The sequence below is a fragment of the Cryptomeria japonica genome, chromosome 9 (assembly GCF_030272615.1).
Source record: "Cryptomeria japonica chromosome 9, Sugi_1.0, whole genome shotgun sequence".
Lineage (NCBI taxonomy): Eukaryota > Viridiplantae > Streptophyta > Pinopsida > Cupressales > Cupressaceae > Cryptomeria > Cryptomeria japonica.
The window spans coordinates 246,461,018-246,480,096 of record NC_081413.1 but is presented as its reverse complement, the minus strand read 5'-3'; the positions used below and the strand labels follow the sequence as shown (position 1 = coordinate 246,480,096).

Here is a 19,079-nt window from a genome sequence, read left to right as displayed (position 1 = left end):
AAAACTGAATGAGGGGTTGATGCCCCTACAAGTTGTAAAACTATCTTTCATATAAAGCAATTTTTATTGCCGTGGTTTTCTTCTTTTTAGGGTTTCCACATATATGTTGTGTACTTGTGTTCTCTTCATTTGAGTTGTTGCATTCTTTATTTAATAAAGTATAAAATTGAAAAAGTGTGTGTTATACTGATTCACCCCCCTCCGCTCCCCTCTCTCAGTATAACTTTGGGCCTAACAGTCTTCAAGTGAGCATACAGTATCTACAAAAACTAGCGGACTCGAACCATATCCTGCTTGCACACTCTGCCTTTTAATCCTCCTTGTTTTCAGTTAATGTTCAGTTTTCAATTAATGTGCAGTTTTTACAGTCTGAAGTTGAAGTCATAGAATCATACCCTCGAGTCAACTTCAGAGTTAGTATCCAAAGATGCCTCCCAGTGTTTAGTATTATTGAAGTAATCTATCATATCCTATCCCAATACAGCTAAATAAACTGCACATATATGATATCCAAGAACAATACTAAGAGAATCATCATATGTGGCTAGAATGAATATTTTAGCGAGTTTATATTATTTGTTCTTAAGATATACAGGGTTCCTTCTTGAATCAAAATGTTCTGCAAAGGTGATAGGTTCAGTCTGAATGTGCTGCATGCTTTGGCATTTAAGCTGAATGGATTACTAGGACTTGTAAACTTGTTGTGTGTGACTCTCAACTCTTGCATGTATTTCTAATGAGCTTAATGTATAATTTTCAGTGTCTTCATCTGGACAGACTTTTACCTAAATTAAGTCACCCATTAACTAATTAATTATGTAATGGTAATTATAAGTTATATCCACTCACTGTGGTTTAGCTTAGGTGCATCACAGATGTGAAGATATGGGTATTTGAGGTAGTGTCCCTTTGCATTTACTCTTACTGTTGTGTTTTTATTGATTTAATGTTCTGCTTGCTTCTTATCTTATTCAGTGGCTTATAATATTTGAGAAGACATCCCATCATATTATTTTTTCTCACACCATTTCTTGGTATTTTCTACGATACAACCCAAATTGAGAAGTTGAGTAAGGATATTAAAAGCCATCAAGAAGGCTCCTGTATTGTTTCATCATAGTTTCACCATTTAATTTTCTTACCTTATGATACTCTGAGACATGTCTTGTCACATGTGTGCCTTAGAGGATGTTATTACAGAATCCTATTTACATGATTTAAAGACTATTGTCCTAGAACTAGTGACTTGCTATTATTTCTGTTTGACAATATAATCATCAAGAAATCTTATACTGAGCATATTCATCATTGTTTAGCATAAAGTAATCATAGGCATACATGGAGCAGACATGCTGTAAATACATCAGGTATGAACCAAACACTGAACATACGCATAAAAACTTGAAGCATAGGCACAAATACATGTATCGTCATGTTTGACAATTTCTCATATTGTCTTGCCATTGTCATTTAGTCATTGTCATAATTTTGGACTGAGTTAATAGATCCCTATATCAGACCTTCAAATCTCTTTGAAAAGAATGCATCTTATTGTTTTAGCTTACCCTGCATGCTGGTAGGATCAAAGCTCTGATACCAGTTGTAATGCCCCCTTTTGGGATATTCCTTTATTTTGCCCTAGAATCACCAAATGAGATATGAAGTATATTAAAGAAATATAACTTGCCAATTTTGAGTTCCGATTTAAGGCCTGCAACCAAGTTAGTTATCATTCTAATATCCTTGAAAGATTGGAAAACATGTAATCAGCAATTTATTAAAGAGATTCCTAACCATCAATATAATGTGTATGTGGAATTCATTAAGACTTCCCCTAACAACCCATCTACATTATGGAGTACCTTCATAGATCACATAAGGTGCCTTGAGCCTATCCCTTTCCATAAATCCCAAGAGCACGGTATGACACCCACCATTTGGCCTCTTGGCCCCACCCGGGAATGGCGTACCTGATGGAACTTAGTGCTACTTGTATTCCTTAACATGTGTTTCATTCTCCCCTCCATAATGAGACGGTTGGTCAGATAAAGTTTTAAGGAATCTTTACTACAATTTATTATGCACAATATCATAACAGAAATATATATTAACAACACATATCATTATATATTATTATGTGTAAGAGAAGATATCCAGATCCGAATTCTATTCCTTATGCATCATACCAAATACTTGGAGATATGTAAGTCTGCTGACTATTTGTATTAGTTCTGGAACTGCTCGTCTCCGAATCTTTACTACAATTTATTATGCACAATATCATAACAGAAATATATATTAACAACACATATCATTATATATTATTACGTGTAAGAGAAGATATCCAGATCCGAATTCTATTCCTTATGCATCATACCAAATACTTGGAGATATGTAAGTCTGCTGACTATTTGTATTAGTTCTGGAACTGCTCGTCTCCCCCCTTCATTGATTGATATGCTGTTCTGGTTATATATCCTCAAGATACAGTGAAAGGTTGTGTCTTAATTTGGTCACAACCCTTTTAGTAGTAATGCCCCTTCATATATTTTGCCCCTTAATTAAATCAAATTATTGTTATGCTCCTTAACAACCTGTGCTTTGCCTTGACAAACCCGGGCATTATTCCTTGTAGCTGGTGCACTGTATGATGAAAGAGAATCTTGTCTAGGCTGAGTGCTCATCCACTGAATTCTTCGATCTGCTGTTGTGTTAACTTAAGGATCACTGTATATTCTCATGCATCGATCTGCCTTGTCATTACTGCTTATGAAGATAATTAGTGGCTTACACTAATGACTCCCACAGAAAATCATGAAGTCTTATAAATAAGACAATTTTCGGAACTATCTGTATCTGAATTCATCCTAAGGACGGTGTGGAAGATGTAATTAAGGTGGGGGCATGACATACTGACATAATAAGAACCTTAGGAGGATGAATTTTAAAGTTGGGCGACATTCTAAAAGTCAATGGAAAAAGGGAAATAAAATCAGGTAAGTTAAAGGTGTTGTGGATAGGACCCTTTAAATTCATGAATTAGTGGATAATGGCTCTTTTTACATTGGAGTAAAGAAGTAATCTTTTGTGCAATATATGGACCAAGAGGTAACAATCACATACATGTTTGCAGACTTCTCTTGGGTGTTTGGGTACCATGCATATGATCCATTGTTCAAAAGCCCAATGCTATCATCACATGGGCACAAACATATTTTGTTGTACAAAGACTTTATAGAGAAAATTTGTCCCACAAAGAGAATAATAATATGTGCAATAAGGGCAATTGTGGGGTGGAAAAGGATTTTTTTGGTGAATTTGGAGTGGTGTTGCATCTTGGGCCTCATAAAGAGTTGATTAATAAGAGCTACAAAGGCATCTAACTTTGCAGAATTGATGATTGACTATACGATTGATCTTAGAAAGGGTGAAGTGTACAATCGGGTAGAACTCGTCTGCCTCAATATCCATGAGTTTCTCTCATTGAAACACAAAGGAGTTTATATATGTTTGTAGATGGAAGTCTTGTTAGGAAACCATGCATAATACCCTCATGTTAAATCCATTTCTTGCATAACCCCATGAGAGGAAAGCATGCATACAAGCTTACAAAATAACCACAATGCATATATCAAATAGACAATCCATAAGATGACATAAGATATATGTGGGGAAAACCCTCAAGAGGGGAAAAATCAGCCTCCAAAAACATATACACTCCATCTATTATTCTGCAATAAAACAATACATGCACTTAAGAGTTACAAGGAACACTTCTGAAACATCAAGCCTCTTGAATGCATCCTCCATGTGTCCAAGTGTGAAACCACACATCCCATGCCCTGCTTCGCATATGTATGCCTCAAAAAGACTCAATACATTGACAACCCACTCACCCAACCAACCTTAACCACTAAACATGTACACGCTTATGTAGACTCAAGCTCACACAAATACAACCAAGTGGTAATAGAAAACTATTTGCCTCAAAACCATTAGAATACAAAACTATTAACCCCTCATTTAGTTTTTGATATAAGCATTAAATACTTTTCCCCAAATAAAAATAAATTATTTTACGTCTCTCACACATAAAATAACTAACCCAATGTTACAACTTTACAAGTAGTGCCACATAATTACCTAGTGTGGCTAAACACATCTCCTAGATGCACCACAACTAAATAATTATTTAATTTACAACATTATAATATATCATGTTATGCAATGGTGGACAACACCTAATCCGAACAAATCTTTCGGCATCTAGCTGGCTTAAGTAGGGGATGAAGAACTTCCAAGGGCTATGCATACTTAAACAAAATGGAAATTGGCAGTAGCAGAGTAATCTTATAAGAGGAAGCATCGATAGAGGGAGAGGAAATTGAGGAAGGGAAAAAAACTGTAGTCTCTTCTCAACTTATCACACCAGTAGTTTTAGCCAATGATGAGTCCAACCATATTGATTTGTGGCTAATTTTGCTTGGTGCTCCTATAGACGCATTGAACTATCCTCTAGTTAGAAAACACAGAAGAATCTCCTCTTGAGGTAGAACAACTAGAAAGTATGTAGGATGGGACTAACCAGCTAGGCAGCAAGACAAGTATAGGACAGCAACAGCTAGGCAAGGGCCAACAAAATGACCATGTGGAAATATCCTCATAAATATTTTGTGACTCATTTGGAGCTAGATAGTAAATCATTCAGACAGAAAGAAGTGATATCCATACAAATTTCATTGCCAAATTTTAGAAATCCAGTTCATAAAATATAGCAATTTGTCCAAGATTTTGAGCTGATAGCTCAAGTCTCAAGTAGCTGAAATAGTAAGGAGCCTATCTAATTCACATTCTCCTTTGGTGTCACCAGAGGCTATATGGATTCAGCAGTTTGTCAAAGGAGAATGCCATATTGAATTTATATTCTTCCTTGCTCATGGCTGGCCAATTACAGAAACTCCACAAATGACCAGTAGTTGGATACTAGCAAGGGTGCCCTTGTTCTTTGGAGGTTCAGGTGGGCGAGTCTTAGCAGCCTTGTACTCCGTTGAGTAGTGGTTTCATGCTGTAAAAAGAAATTGCTGCTCAAAGTGTAATCATAGCCAAAGTTAGTGAAACTATTACCACTTCAAAATATCTCAAGGCAAGTTTTTTAAGCACAATTCACTCAACAAGTCCAATCAACAGAACTAGAAAAAGGACAATTTGGCACCAAAGGAACAAAAAAGACTGCAACTTGAAGCAGGCATTGAGAAGGGAAAATATCAGCTAATGGAGGCAGTATAGATGGTGAAAAGTACAAGGGAGCGCCAATTGATTGCTATCCACCACCTGATGGAATGCACAACGGAAATATACAAACTCAGGTTGCCACTAAGCAACTTCATACTCCAAATGGAACATCTTCAAATTCAGCAGGCAGTGCAGTACCCCCAGGGACGTCTTCTGTCCCAAATAGTTAGTGTTTTTGTTATATTGACTAGGAGTCAACTTCTCTTTTTTGGGGGGATCATGTAATTAGAATAAATGCAATTGTAATGTCTTGTTAGTAGCTGACTTAGCGCTTGTTGGCTTTGGTTAGTTATAGGCAGTTTAATTGGATTTGTATTAAGTGACCACTGTTGGCTACCCTTTTAATTTGATCTCTCACAGATAGGAGGATATTTGATACTTGGTTGATCATCCCTGTGTGCATCTATGCAAAGAAATTCATATGAATAATGCTATACATCTGTTACTCAATTTGGTATGCATTGTGTTCTATGTTCATTTATGTAAGTATTAGTCTTATCAGATAAAGGAGAGAAAAATGGTTTAACAGAAAAAAATTCTCCAAAGAGGCTCAATTAACTACCATTCGGGACAGTATACAAGCACTTCACACTCTCTGGAATGAATCTGCACGTTACATTGTCTGGTTATTGTCTGAAAATTATGCAGATGATTTCCTTGTTATGGCGATATAATAAACTGATTATTGTCTGGAATGAATCTGGACCTTTTATTGGCACCAAACACATATACCAGGAATAATGTGCAGATACAATATAATGAGATGATATTGCCTGGTTATTAGTATAACTATACATATTGTTATCATAGTATTTTATAAGATATTTACTATAGTTAATTAATAAATAACTTGTAATATACTAGATATATAAATAATAAAGTAATAATAATATATAATAATATTAATATTAATTTGTAAAATTATATTTATATTGATATTTAGTAGTACTTATATATTTTTAATATTTTATAAATATGCTGTATGGCCAAACCCAGCCATATGAAACCTGTGAAAATGAAATTTCACCATACCAGCAAACCCGAATCCTAACCCAACTTAGCTTTTAGTTTCTGTTTGGAGACCTTTCTCCAATGCGACTCAACCTTTAATCTCCCACAAGTACACATGTTTCCTTTTATCTCTTCCACTCATAGAATGAAATGGAAGCTAGAGCCACTAGTATCTATTAATAATTACACAATTGGAAGATATTCTGGGAAATCTTTTTGGCGATATATGATAATGGCTATGTTCTGTTAGTTTATGAGAAGCTGGGTCCCTGTTCAATCACCTGTTGATTTATTGCTGAATGAACCCCTCAAAGCCAACTCAAGAAAGACCTTTGTAGTACCTTGTTGAGCACAATCAGTGGTCTGTGCTATCAGAGTGAAAGCTTATATGGTGATTCAAACAATTACAGGTACATATTCCAGTTGTCACTTTTCACCATAATCTCAAATCTACATTAGTAGAGTTGTCCCTTACCCCGTTACTCCTGCACCAGATTCATCCCATAATTTCTACATTAATAGAGTTGCCCCTTACCTCCTTGCTCCTGCACCAGAATCATCCCAGAATTGCTACATTACTCGAGTCTCTCTTTACTTCCTGACTCCTGCACCAGGATCATCCAAGGATTGTTAATGAAGACTATTGCTCAGTCATGGTAAATTTCTTATCATTTTCTTGGGACATCATCAACACAGTTTATGATTCTTCTAGCAACCTATGAGCTTGTGAATGGAGCTATCTTGCTGTCCTTAGTGGCTATCTAAAACAGTTTAGTCATTGTTGCTTCTAGAGTTGCAGCATTTATGCTTATGCATGGAGGGCATTTTCATGTTCACACCTGTTATGTGGATTCAAGAAATATTCTTCTATACATTTAATTTTTTTTTTTACATAGATGCTGTTCGAGACCTCAGTGTATTTGTACTAATGTAAATTTTTCTGTGTGCTGTACATTGCAGGAATACCTTATGGTTCTGTGAATCTATTATATGGTGTTGATGAGAATGAAAGCAAGGTAAGACCAGATGAAATAAAAAATTGATTTCCTATCCATTGGTTTAAACTCTTGATTTTGTAATTTGCAACTTGTATACATATGTTAACATATCGGTTAGTTCATACCCTAATTAGGTGTATGCATTGGCTCTATTTATAGAATTTATGTCTACAATATCCTTATTCTTACACACAGCTTCAAAACAGTTGTAATATTGATGGTGCCCAAGTATTTTTTAAATTCTCTTGGTAGATTATGTTGTTTCATCATTTATGGGATCGACTAGGTGCCCGTACTGGTTCTTTCTAGACTTCCATTGTTTTGATGAGCAATGCTCATGCTAGTTCTTAAATGTAAAGTTGGGAATACACAGCTCATCATGTCTTTTAGTATGATCACTCAAATCACAAAAAAACGTACAAGTGTGCAAGGAAAGCCCAAGTTTACTGTTACAGTAGCATGATGATTACCACATCTCTAGCAAATCTAATTAAAACCTTCAACACCTGGTCTTGAAAAGTCTCCAAATTTCTTACCAAGGGTTTATGTTTCATAATTTAGGAATATTATCTTACAATTATAACATAACAAGCATACATCGCTGTAGTATCTCTAAAGTTACACCTTAACCAAATTATTCTTTGATTACTTAGCATTACTTGTTGATAGATAGCGTCGGTGGGATCCTCAGCGCTGACTTTACCATCAAATGTGTGAAGGACCTTTTCGGTCTTACACATTTAATCAAGGACAATATATTGCCGACCTTTATAGTGAAATGGTTTGTTAATAAAATATAACTAATATATAATCCCGCCATCTTTTGTGAAGAGTCGGGTTAATTGATGTCTATTAAAGAGGCGTGTTGGTTGGTGAAAAGACGATCCTTGGTGGAAGACGTGTTGCTTGGAATAGAACCGACCCTTGGAGAAAGACGTGTTGCTTGGAATAGAAGACTTATGTGTATATACATAGTTCAGTTCCCTCTCTCCACGAAATATTGAAAGAATATCTACAGCAGTTCATATACACCTTCTGCAGATCAAATACACATCTACAACAGTTTGAAGAAGAATATACACAGCACATTAATCAAACTCAAATCGGATCACCCTCCTTCACCTTGCACTCAGACTTAGGCGATTTCTATATCTTCATCAAGGTAGTAGATACATAGTATAAATCGACACTATTGTTATAACAAATCGGCCTTGTTAGGGGCTTTATAACTGGCTATGTGTTGACCATATTGTAATCAATTACTCCAATATATATAAGAGATTTTATAGCTGGGTTTTTCTCCCTCATGTTGGAGGGTTTTCCCAGGGTATATGCTGTGCAAACTTGATTGAATTATCTTCTATCTGCATTCTCCTAATCTTATCATTAAATTTAACATGTTATCAAGGCCAGGTCCAGGCTAGGAGCCCCAAGCACACGAGAGGTGTGGCTTAAGGGGGGGTGTTGGTGCTGGAAATAAGCCACACATGGACCGACGATGGACTGGTCCAAGAGGGGCCAGTAGCTCAGTGGTAGAGCACTCCAACAGTGTATGGAAGGTCCTAGGTTCGAGTCCTAGCTGGTCCATGTCTCAACATGGTATCAGAGCCACGGTGAAAGAAGATCGTGATCAGATTCTCTACAACTTCTCAGTTTTCTCTTCTCTCTTCCTCCTTCGAGAAGTATCCTCCAAGTCTCGAAAATGGTCAACAGCCTTAAAGTTGAAGATAGGCTTGAAGGCGCATCTAACTTCACCTCATGGAAGTTTAGAGTGCTCATTGCACTCGAAGAAAATGGTCTTCTTCATTTCGTGGAGGAAAAGGATTTATCCAAACCTGAAGATCATGAGGAGAAGCTTCAATTCAAGAAAAATGCCATCAAAGCAAAGAAGATATTAATCTACTCCGCAAGGGATCACTTGGTGCCTCTCATATCCAAGATGACAACAGTGAGAGATATGTTCAAAACCTTGGAAGACTTATATATGAGATTAACAACGTAAGTAGGGCTCTTGCCTTGAGGCAACAACTCCACCAAGTGAAGATGGCAAAAGGAGATTCAGTCATCACCTACTTCATGAAAAATTCAGAATTGAGAGATCAACTAAGCGCAATTGGAGATCAAGTGATTGATAAAGACCTTGTCATGCTAGCCTTGAATGGTCTGCCTCATTCATGGGAGCCATTTATCCAAAGCATAAGTGGAAGATCCAAATTTCCTAAGTTTGATCGACTTCGTGCAGATTGTATTCAAGAAGAATCAAGATTGACCGCTAGAGGAATTGTCAAGAGTTCTCAAAATGAAGATACACATGTTCTTGCCACTCAATCTACCAAAAAACATAAGTATTGGAAGAAGGGCAACTTCAAAAAGAATAGAGATTTCAAATCAGATTCTGCACCTGATTCTAGGAAGAGGAAGAAAGATCTCTCAAACATCCAGTGTTTTAGGTGTGACAAGTTTGGTCACTTTGCAAAGGATTGTTTGACAAGACCTAATCACCAAGGAGCAAACATCAATGAAGTCTCATCTCAGAAGGAGGTTGAAGCTAACTCCAATGGTTTTCTTTTCATATTTGCATTATCAAGCAATTATCCTACGGACAGTGATACATGGTTAATTGATAGTGGAGCCTCTCGACATATCACCGGTTATCGGGAGCACCTTTATGATCTAGTGGAGAAAGAGTCACATCTCCAAGTTATTATTGGGGATGATGCACGCTATGCTGTAAGAGGAGTTGGTGCTACATCTCTAAACCTTGAATTTGGAGTTTCTCTACACCTAAGTTATGTATTGTTCATGCCAGGGATCAAGAGAAACCTTGTGTCTATTTCAGCCTTGGAGGATAAGGGCTATCAAATTGTATTTTCTGAAGGAAGAGTTCATGCTTGGCCTAAGAACTCCAACATCAAGACTGCTCGTGTGATCAGAAATCGACATGAGAGTTTATACAAACTCTCCACTCTCCCTATTCAAGCTCTTATTCATGATTCTTCCAGTTCCAGCGAACTTTGGCACAAAAGACTTGGACATCTTCACTTCAAGGCTCTTCCATCATTGGAGAAGATGGTAAAAGGTATTCGTAAACTTATTCATGTAAATGATGGTACTTGTAAAGGTTGTGCTATGGGCAAAAATATTAAAAGTCCTTTTCATAGCAGTGAAAGTAGGTCTAAAGAAATACTAGATCTTGTACACTCAGATTTATGTGGTCCAATGTCAATTTCATCCCTAAGTGGATGTTTGTATTATGTAACTTTTATAGATGACTACTGTAGGAAGACTTGGATTTATTTCTTAAGGTCTATAGAGTCAGATGAAGTCCTAGGTTGGTTTAAAGAGTTTAAAGCTCTTGTAGAAAATTTATCTAGAAAGAAAATTAAAATTTTAAGGTCTGATAATGGAGGTGAGTACACCTCGGGTAGCTTTCGTGATTTCTGTATTGAGGTAGGGATCAAGAGGGAGTTCTGTGTTCCTTACAACCCTCAACAAAATGGGGTTGCTGAAAGGAAGAATAGATCTATTGTTGAAGTTGCAAAAGCTATGATTCATGATCAAGACCTTCAGACTTTTCTATGGGCAGAAGCCTCTAGAACAACAATGTATGTTCAGAATAGATGTCCTCATCGGATATTACAAAATATGACTCTTGAAGAAGCCTTCTCAGGTATCAAGCCTGATATCAGCCACCTGAGAATATTTGGTTGTCCTGTGTATGTTCATATTCCCAAGGACAAGAGAACCAAGCTAGAGCCTTCTGGCAAGAGAGGAATATTTGTGGGCTACAGTGAAACCTCCAAAGCCTAACGTATTTACATTCCTGGTCAGAAGCAAATAGAAGTTAGCAGGGATGTCACATTTGAGGAAGATGTTGCATTCAAGAAATCAAAGGGCTCATGCATGGAGATAGATGATGAGACTCCTCAAGACATGGATGTTGATCATACTTCTGAGATTCAAAGGGAGACTACAAAACTTGAAATGAGTAATGATCCAATTGAACCTTTGGATCCCACTGATGGGCCTAGAGATATTGTTGTCTCGAAAGAGACCTCTTTGGGCGAGAAACACTATGCAGGAAGCAAAACAGTTTGCCGGTCCTAGAGGCACTTTCAGAGAAAGCAAAAGACCGCAAAGATTTTTTAGTTATGTTGCATTATTGTGTAATCTTATTGAGTCTGAACCTTGTAGCGTGGAGGAAGCCTCAAAACAACAAGTTTGGAAAGATGCAATGGATGAGGAGTATCAATCCATCCTCAAGAACGATGTGTGGGATATTGTTCCTAGACCAAAAGGGAAGTCTGTTGTATCTTCCAAGGGGTTGTACAAGATAAAACATGCAGCTGATGGCTGCATTAAAAAGTACAAGGCTAGATTTGTGGCTCGTGGCTTCTCTCCACAAGAGGGAATAGACTACGAAGAAACATTTGCTCCTTTTGCTCGCTATACTTCCATTAGAACCATCATTGCCATTGCAGCAACCTAAGTCACTAGGTTCGGCCGAATTTCAACCTTGAAGTTTGAATTTTGCCGAACTTGAAAAATTCTGCAAAAACCCTAAAAAATTCGATTAAATTCGAATTAAAGTTTAGGGTTGGCGAAAAGGTTTTTTTGCTTGCGTTTTAGGGTTTCGTCGCGGTTTTTATAAATAGGGCAGCTGCGGGAGTTGCGGTCACGCCCACAGGAGTCGCCATTGCCCACGCTAGCAATTGCTACCAGTCCGCCACGCTCACGGGAGTCGCCCAGTCCGCCTGTAGTCCGCTCGACGCCCATGGGAGTTGCAGTCCGCTCGGCGCCCACGGAGAGTTGCAGTCCACTCGGCGCCCATGGGAGTTGTAGTCCGCCCAGTCCACCACGGCGCCAGACCGCCACGTCCGCCACCAGTCCGCCACGGTTGCTACCCACCGGCCACCATTGCGCGACCTGCACAGGTAGGCCATCATTTTTTAAAATTTTTTAGGTTTAATAATTATGTTTATTTATAAATTATAATGTTTATATTATAATATTTATTTTATAATACAATGTTTATAATATTTATTTTATAATATAATGTTTATTTATAATGTTTATATTATAATATAATGTTTATTTTAAATTTTAGGTTTAATAATTATAATGTTTATATTTTATATTTATAATGTTGTTTAATATTATTACTATATAATTTATAATTTTATATTAATAGTTTTTTATGATATTGTTTAATATTATATATTTTTAAGAGGTCATTTGTGAAATTGTTAAAACTTAAAACTTAAAAGTATTTCTATTTTGAAAGGTTGAAATAAATGTAGTGTGTTTTTTAAATTTTTCTTTCCAAACATGCAGATTTTCATTTAATGGCTCATCCCAAATCAACTTCTGAGGCATGGAAGCATGTGACCCGAAATGGAACTCACATCAAATGTAACCTCTGTTAGGGAAATATTATTGGAACTTTAACAAGGCTTAGGGACCACTTCCTTGCTAATACAGGGGGTCCAGGTGGAGGTGTTCAAGCATGCATAGGTGCGACTCTAGAACTTAAAGCTATTCTAGAGAAAGAGTTGGCTGCTTAAACAATAGGCAAAATGAAGAAGGCACAAAAGAAACAGAGAATTGAAGGAGATATATCTAGATTCACACCTGTCATGTCTTCCTCTTTTGTGCAATCCAAACCGGTCAGTCAAAGTGTATCAAAACAGAGTGGAACACTGAATAACTTTTGGAAACCAGTAGAGAAACAACAGGTGGATGATGCAGTTGCTGATTTGTTTTACACAAGTGCTATTCCATTCAATGTTGCGAGAAATCCTCATTTTCGTAATGCAGTTTAGAAAATTGCAGAGTTTGGCAAAGGGTACACACCCCTAGGTTCAGAGGCTATCAGGACAACTCTTTTGTAGAGGTCAAAAGACAGAGTGACTGAAAAATTAGTTGATGTCAAAGCCACTTGGAAGGAAACTGGTTGCACTATATTGAGTGATGGATGGTCAGATATGTGTCAAAGGCCATTGATTAATGTTTTGGTGCCTTGTCCTGAAGGTGTTGTGTTTTTGGAAGTCATTGACACCATGAACCACAAGAAAACTTCAGAGTATATTTTTTAAATATTAAAGGAAGCCATTCGTGAAGTAGGGGTGGAAAATGTGGTTCAAGTGGTAACTGATAGTGCAGCAAATTGTGTGGGAGCTGGGAGGCTCATTGTAGAGAAGTACCCACAGATATATTGGAGCCCATGTGCAGCCCATTCTCTCGATTTGTTGCTTCATGACTTGGCTAAATTCCCATGGGTAAATGAAGCTATTCATAGAGGGAGAGCAATTGCAAATTTCATACGGAATCATCGTCTCACATTGAGTATTTATAGGCAGCATGCATCAAAGGAATTGTTGAGGCCTTGTGAAACAAGATTTGCTTCATATTATATCACTTTCAAAAGAGTGGTTGAAGAAAAAGCAGCTTTGAGATCTGTTATTTGTTCCAATCAGTGGGAAAGTTCAGTGCTTTCTAAAGGCCCTAAGGGGAAGAACATAGAACAGATCATCCTAAACAGCAATTTCTAGGAAAGTGCAGCAAAAGTTTTGCTTGTATGTGAACCAATTGTTGATGTGCTTCGTATGGTTGATGGTGACACTCCTTGCCTTGGCATGCTTTATGAAAGCATTGACCAGTGTAAGGAATCTATTCAAAAAGCACTAAATAATGAAGAAGCAGAATATATGCAGATATGGGAGACAGTTGATTGCAGATGGAAAATGATGCACACACCTTTACATGCAGCAGCTTGCTTTTTGGAGCCTAAGTTGTTTTCTATTGATAGAAGGGGTGATAATGAAATCATGGCAGGGTTTTACCAAGCCATTAGCAAGTATGTACCAGATCCAGAAATTGCAGCACTAATCAGAGATCAAAGTTGGCAATACAAGAGAGGAGAAGGAATGTTTGGAGGGGCAGAAGCCAAATATGACTCGCCACGTATGCCTGGATATAGATGGTGGATTGCTTATGGATCAGCAGCTCCTGAATTGCAAGAGTTTGCTATTCGAATTTTGAGTCAGGGAGCAAGTTCATCAGCTTGTGAGAGGAACTGGAGTTGCTTTGACCACATCCATTCCAAAAAGAGGAACAAATTGCTGATTGGAAAGTTGGGAGATCTTGTCTATGTTCGCAGCAATTTGAAATTGCTGATGAACAAATCAGCAAAGAACACTTCTTTAGAACAAACTCTTGAAGGCATAGCAATGCCAGATGCAGATGAGCCTGACTTTGTAGATGATGAACTGAGTAGTGATACAAATGATGATGATTTGGCGTCCCAGCCAAGTGCTCTTGATGACTTAGAGTTATTTTAAAGTTATAAAGTTTTTGACTGTTATTGTACCTTTTTGACAAAAGAACATCTTTGCAATAGTGAAAGCATATGTTTCCTACGGTTTATATTTAATAAATGTGTCATCTTTTTGTAATGATTTCAAATCTATTTATCAATGTTAAACTATTTAGGCAATTTTATAGATATATTACATATATTTATTAAAATTTTAAAAAAATTACATCGAATTTTTTCCGCATCGAACTTCATTCGAATTTCAAAGCTGTCGAACTTCGAATTCGATTTCGAACCTGGTGACTTAGGCAGCAGCTAAGGGATGGAAGTTGCATTAGATGGATGTGAAGACTGCTTTTCTCAATGGTGTGATTGAAGAAGAGGTCTACATCGAGCAACCTGAGGGGTTCGTGATTCATGGGAAAGAGTGTCATGTGTGTAGATTGAAGAAAGCCCTATATGGTCTTAAACAGGCTCCTCGGGCTTGGTATGAAAGAATTGACAAATACTTAGTGGGTTTGGGTTTTTGCAAGAATGATGCTGATCCAAACCTTTACTTTAAGGTATTCAATGGTGATATGTTGATCTTGGTACTTTATGTTGATGACCTATTTGTTACCGGAGAAGATCATCTCATTGATAGTTGTAAGAAGGAGTTGACTTCCGAATTCGAGATGAAGGACTCAGGACTCATGCACTTCTTTCTAGGGTTGGAAGTTTGGGAGAGGCCCAATGGGATTATCCTAAGTCAAGGAAAATACACCATCGATATCTTGAAGAGATTTGGAATGACAGGTTGTAAATCCATATCCACTCCAATGGAAACTAACTTGAAGAAATTGAGGGAAGTTGCAACTAGTTCAGATCTTGTGGACCCTACTATTTACAGGCAATTGATTGGGTCCTTGATGTATCTAGTTAACACTAGACTAGATATTTGCTATGCAGTGAGTGCACTTAGCCAGTTCATGAGTGAACCTAGACAGATACATCTAGTTGCAACCAAGCATATCTTGAGATACTTGCATGGCACAGTTGGATATGGTTTGAAATACTCTTCCAATGTGGACCTGATTTTTGAAGGATATTCTGATTCTGATTGGGTAGGAAGTGTTATTGATCGGAAGAGCACCTCTGGTTGTTGTTTTAGCTTGGGATCTGCTATGATTTCCTGGTGTAGTAGGAAGTAGTCTTCAGTAGCTCTATGCACTGCAGAGGCATAATACATTGCAGCATGTGTGGCAACTCGCGAAGCAGTGTGGCTTCGTAAGCTCCTTGCAGGATTGTTTGGACAATCATTGGAGCCTACTACTATACATTGTGATAACCAAAGTTGTGTGACGCTTTCAGTCAATCTAGTATTTCATGACAGAACGAAGCATGTAGAGATTCAATACCACTATATCAGAGATATGGTACAAAGGAATGCTGTTCAGTTGAGATACATTTGTACTGAGGAACAGGCGACTGACATTTTCACCAAGCCTCTTGCGAAAGTGAAATTTGTGCATTTTCGAGACAACCTTGGAATTGTGAAAAATGAAGCCCTTTCTGAGAGGGAGTCTCAACATCAGTGATTACTTGATATGTACCATAATGCATTCTTCTCTATGAGAGAAGTTTGAGGTATCAACCCTTGTTGAGCATTCTTATCTGTGAGAGAAGTTTGAGGTATCAGCCCTTGTTGAGCATTCTTGTCTATGAGAGAAGTTTGAGGTATTAGCCCTTGTTATGCATTCTTCTATGAGAGAAGTTTGAGGTACTAGCCCTTGTTGTGCATTCTTCTCTGTGAAGAGAAGTTTGAGGTTTCAACCCTTGTTCCACCCTCAGCGAGTAGGTATGGTGGATGTCATGTGAAAGGCTTCATGACTTAGCACTTGTGCTTATTCACCCTCTGGGAGTAGCCATGGTGAATGTCACTATGTGACTAAGATATTGAGAAGCATTCCTCCCTAGCTAAGAGGGAGTGTTGATGGATGGCGTCGGTCGGATCCTCAACGCCGACTTTACCATCAAATGTGTGAAGGACCTTTTTGGTCTTACACATTTAATCAAAGACAATATATTGCCGACCTTTATAGTGAAACGGTTTGTTAATAAAATATAACTAATATATAATCCCGCCATCTTTTGTGAAGAGTCGGGTCAATTGATGTCTATTAAAGAGGCGTGTTGGTTGGTGAAAAGCCGACCCTTGGTGGGAGACGTGTTGCTTGGAATAGAAGACGTATGTGTATATACATAGTTCGGTTCCCTCTCTCCACGAAATATTGAAAGAATATCTACAACAGTTCATATACACCTTCTGCAGATCAAATACACATCTACAGCAGTTCGATAAAGAATATACACAACACATTAATCAAACTCAAATCGGATCGCCCTCCTTCACCTTGCACTCAGACTTAGGCGATTTCAATATCTTCATCAAGGCAGTAGATACATAGTATAAATCGACACTATTGTTATAACAAATCGGCCTTGTTAGGGGCTTTATAATTGGCTATGTGTTGACCATATTGTAATCAATTACTCCAATATATATAAGAGATTTTATAGCTGGGTTTTTCTCCCTCATGTTGGAGGGTTCTCCCAGGGTATATGTTGTGCAAACTTGATTGAATTATCTTCTATCTTCATTTTCCTAATCTGATCATTAAATTTAACATTACTTTCATGCATGTAACTAACACCTTAACCTTAGCATTATATACACATGTAAATATATACTACCAAATATGTGCTAATAAAACCCTTATTCTTGCAGTTCTATGATTCTCTAGGTTACTGAGAGACGAGTCTCTGGACCCTCGGGATGCATCCTGGGTACCAGAATGCATCGTTGGTATTAGAAACTTTTTTGGAATTGTCACGAAACCCTTGTGACTCAGCGTGAAGTCTCCTGCCGTCTCTTGCTGCAGCTGAGGTGTCTCCCCCCGGGAAAGGAGAAAAGTTAAAAAAATGTTAAAACGTAAGCTAAAAACCCTAAAACAGAAAATAAAGACCACATAATATAAAATGAAGGACAGACACGGGAGACAAGATTAATCGGTTCTCCATTTCAAACAATTCAAGAGTGCATTGGGAGAATGTGGTCAAACCTTTAAAATATTCTAATGTGAATTTGCTCAAATCTTGAAAAGACAGTCCGAATATCAGTCATATTAAGAAGTCTACATATTAAATTGTCTATTAAGAATGTATGAGGAAATTTTTATTTTTTATTAATTATTTTGTTTTTTATCAGTCAAAATAAAATCATTTAAAATTACTGCATTTTCCATTGTCTTGAGAGCATTATCCCCTTCATTTTGCATGCTAGTCACATGTCTCAAGGTGGCTAGCGAATGCCATCATTTGAGGAATTGATGAATTTTCTTTAACTAGAAGAGACAATTTGTGGCAAGACCTTAGATTCCCTAGACAATTAGGCCTTTGCATCTCAGTAAAAGGGAAAGCAACTTGAACATCTGAGTGGTCCGTTAGATTCATCTAGATCCAAACAAGCCAATTCCTTTGCATAGAAAAAGAAGTGTCTCATTTATGGAAAGAAGGGAAACAATATCTAGGAATGTTGGTACAATTCCTTTGCAAATAATGAATCTAGCCAACAAAAGCCACCAAAGCATTCTGAAGGGGACAATAAGAAGAATTCCTATTGGTAGAAAAAGCATCACAAGTTCCTTCTACAAGTGATGTTGATGAAGAAGATTTCTTTTTATGCTATAGAAATGTAGGCTGTTGCTTTTGATAGCCTTGTATGGTATGTTGCTTTTGATGCACCTAGACATATGCTAAGAGAATAAGAGTGGTTCTATAACCTCACCTTGTCAACTTCAAATGGGCAAGTTTTGCCTTGGTGATGGTACATAAGTACAATGTATTGGAGATATTTCATTATTACCTATTCCTAATAATGCCTAGTGTATTTTGCTTTTTGTAGATGAATATTCCAAACAAATATGGGTATATAGTGTGACTAACAAAGATCAAGCATTTGAGAATATCAAGGTATTTTGAGCCCTTGTAGAAAGGCCTTCTAGTCACTCTCTTAAGCTCTTCGTTTATATTGGGGGGAAAATTCACCAATAAGGAGTTTTCACACTGCATGCAAGAACATGTGATGAAAAGATAGCTGACCACTACCTACATGTCTCAACAAAATCGTATTATGGATAGGTGTAATCATACTACTGTGGAAATGATGCAATTGTTGTCAAAGGATGCAAATTTGGGTCTTGCATTCTAGGCTGAAGCGGTCATACAACTATGTACTTGTTGAATCCGACACCCACCTGAGTGCTTGAAAATACCACACTTGAAGAAGCCGTTGAATTCACATCTCAAAGTGTTTGGGTCTACAACTTCCATGCATTTTTCCAATGTGCAAAGGACAAATTCGGATGACAAGTCTTGGGAATGTATTTTTCTTGGAAGCAATTCAAAGTTGAATGGATATCAAC

The 19,079-nt window shown here is 37.4% G+C and overlaps 1 protein-coding gene across 1 annotated transcript in view; it reads left to right on the top strand.

Annotated features, from left to right (window-relative positions):
• The window catches only part of LOC131049988 (alpha-mannosidase I MNS4), a 195,946-nt gene that overhangs the window by 105,635 nt on the left and 71,232 nt on the right, over positions 1-19,079 (top strand). Inside the window, exon 6 of the mRNA XM_057984108.2 lies at positions 7,264-7,319. Within this exon, the coding sequence (XP_057840091.2) occupies positions 7,264-7,319 (56 nt within the window). The remainder of the gene's footprint in view (positions 1-7,263; positions 7,320-19,079) is intronic.